This window comes from Octopus bimaculoides, chromosome 16 (assembly GCF_001194135.2).
Source record: "Octopus bimaculoides isolate UCB-OBI-ISO-001 chromosome 16, ASM119413v2, whole genome shotgun sequence".
NCBI lineage: Eukaryota > Metazoa > Mollusca > Cephalopoda > Octopoda > Octopodidae > Octopus > Octopus bimaculoides.
The window spans coordinates 24,608,894-24,611,086 of NC_068996.1; the positions used below are offsets into that span (position 1 = coordinate 24,608,894).

At 39.8% G+C, this 2,193-nt stretch overlaps 1 protein-coding gene across 1 annotated transcript in view; it reads right to left on the reverse strand.

The window, feature by feature from the left end:
* The window catches only part of LOC106874410 (AT-rich interactive domain-containing protein 4B), a 96,561-nt gene that overhangs the window by 32,012 nt on the left and 62,356 nt on the right, over positions 1-2,193 (reverse strand). Inside the window, exon 14 of the mRNA XM_052973473.1 lies at positions 1,290-1,691. Coding sequence (XP_052829433.1) covers positions 1,290-1,691 — 402 coding nt within the window. The remainder of the gene's footprint in view (positions 1-1,289; positions 1,692-2,193) is intronic.

A 2,193-nucleotide genomic window follows, 5' to 3' on the forward strand; every position in this document is an offset into this window, starting at 1 on the left:
ACTGGTACTAAATTTATTGACCCTGAAAGAATGAGAAGCAAAGTCAACCTCAGTGGAATTTGAACTCAGAACACAAAGACAGATGGAATACTGTTAAGCATTTCACTCGACGTGCTAACATTTCTGCCAGCTGGCCACCTTAAATAAATGGAAAGGATTTCCTGGTCGATGCATATCTAAACTACAAACATATAAATTAATCTCATTAGCTACTGGTTTGTAGGGATATTTGTATGAAGAATGCTTTACATAATGTGTATAGTAGTGTTAGCCTGCACCAGCACCCTGTAAATTATACCCCCACTGTAATTTGAACTCAAAACTGCAAGCTAATAAGACACTTAATTATAGTGTTTATTATTTTGCACGATGATCATCAGTCCAACCCTTAAATATCCGCTTTCAGCTACATAGACTGGACCATTTTTGAGAATCTATCCCAACCTTATGATACCAACTTTCAATTAAATAGACTAGACCATTTGAAAATCTGTCCCAGCCTCAAGTGGTGAAACCTAATTTCAGCCAAATGGATAGGATCATCATCATCATCATCATTTAACGTCCGCTTTCCATGCTAGCATGGGTTGGACGATTTGACTGAGGACTGGTGAACCAGATGGCTACACCAGGCTCCAATCTGATTTGGCAGAGTTTCTACAGCTGGATGCCCTTCCTAACGCCAACCACTCAGAGAGTATAGTGGGTGCTTTTACGTGTCACCCGCACGAAGGCCAGTCATGCGGTACTGGCAACAGCCACGCTCAAAATGGTGTATTTTACGTGCCATCCACACAGGAGCCAGTCCAGGGGCACTGGCAACGATCTCGCTCAAAAGTCCGAAAATTAAGTGTTTTGGTCATGCACAAAACACAGTGATGGTGATAGGACAGAAACTAAGGAATTTTCAGTCAGTCAACCAAGAAGAAACCATTAATTTATTGATTCGATAAACTGGGGACTCACCCTCATTATATAACACACACACACATACATTTATATAATATTATTTCTTTATTGCCCACAAGGGGCTAAACATAGAGGGGACAAACAAGTACAGACAAAGGGATTAAGTCGATTACATTGACCCCAGTGCATAGCTGGTACTTAATTTATCAACCCCGAAAGGATGAAAGGCAAAGTCGACCTCAGCAGAATTTGAACTCAGAATGTAATGGCAGACGAAATACCGCTTAGCATTTCACCCGGCCTGCTAACGATTCTGCCAGCTCACCGCCTATACATTTATATAAACTAACACATACACACATACATTTATATAAACTAACCCTTTTCTTTGGGAGTTCTTTTTTAACATCTGGTGTTTTCGCTTCCTTATCTTTCTTGGTGGTTTTCCTTTCAGCTCCTTTCGATGACGAATCTGCCTTTTTGTCATCATCCCGCTTTCTCGTGTGCTTTGAATCTTCTTTCTTATCACTCTTCTTGTCTTCTTTCGCATCACCATCGTCTTGTTCTTCCTTCACTTCCTTCTTAACTCGTTCTTTCTCTCGTTTCACTTTGTCTTTCTTACTCGTCTCCTTTTTCACAGGTTCTTCCTCGGACTTTTCTTTGGGCTCTTTCTTGACACAAACTTCATTTTCAGATTCTTCAACATTGGTGGCAGACTGAGTATCAGAGCTACTTTTGGCATTATCAGAATCTTTTGTTTTCTTGTCATCGTCATCTTTGTTCTAAATAAGAAACAGCATGAAAAAGTAAAATACATGTCAGGCTAAATACTGGACAGACTACAAGTCAGCTTCAGTTTACCAAGTACTACAAATGAATCCCAATCTATCTAAGTAATTAATAAATAGGCTGTTGAAATTCTGCATCATTAATAAACCAACATTACACACACACAGTGCTACAATTAATAGTTGAATATAAATGTCTTTATACCTTATATATGTATATATGCGTGTGCGTGTGTGTGTGTGTGTGTGTGTGTGTGTGTGTATATACTCTTTTACTTGTTTCAGTCATTTGACTGTGGCCATGCTGGAGCACTGCCTTTGGTCGAAAAAATCGACCCCGGGACTTATTCTTTGTAAGCCTAGTACTTATTCTATCGGTCTCTTTTTGCCGAACCGCTAAGTTACGGGGACGCAAATACACCAGCATCGGTTGTCAAGTGATGTTGGGGGGGGACAAACACAGACACATAAACACACACACACAAACATATATATA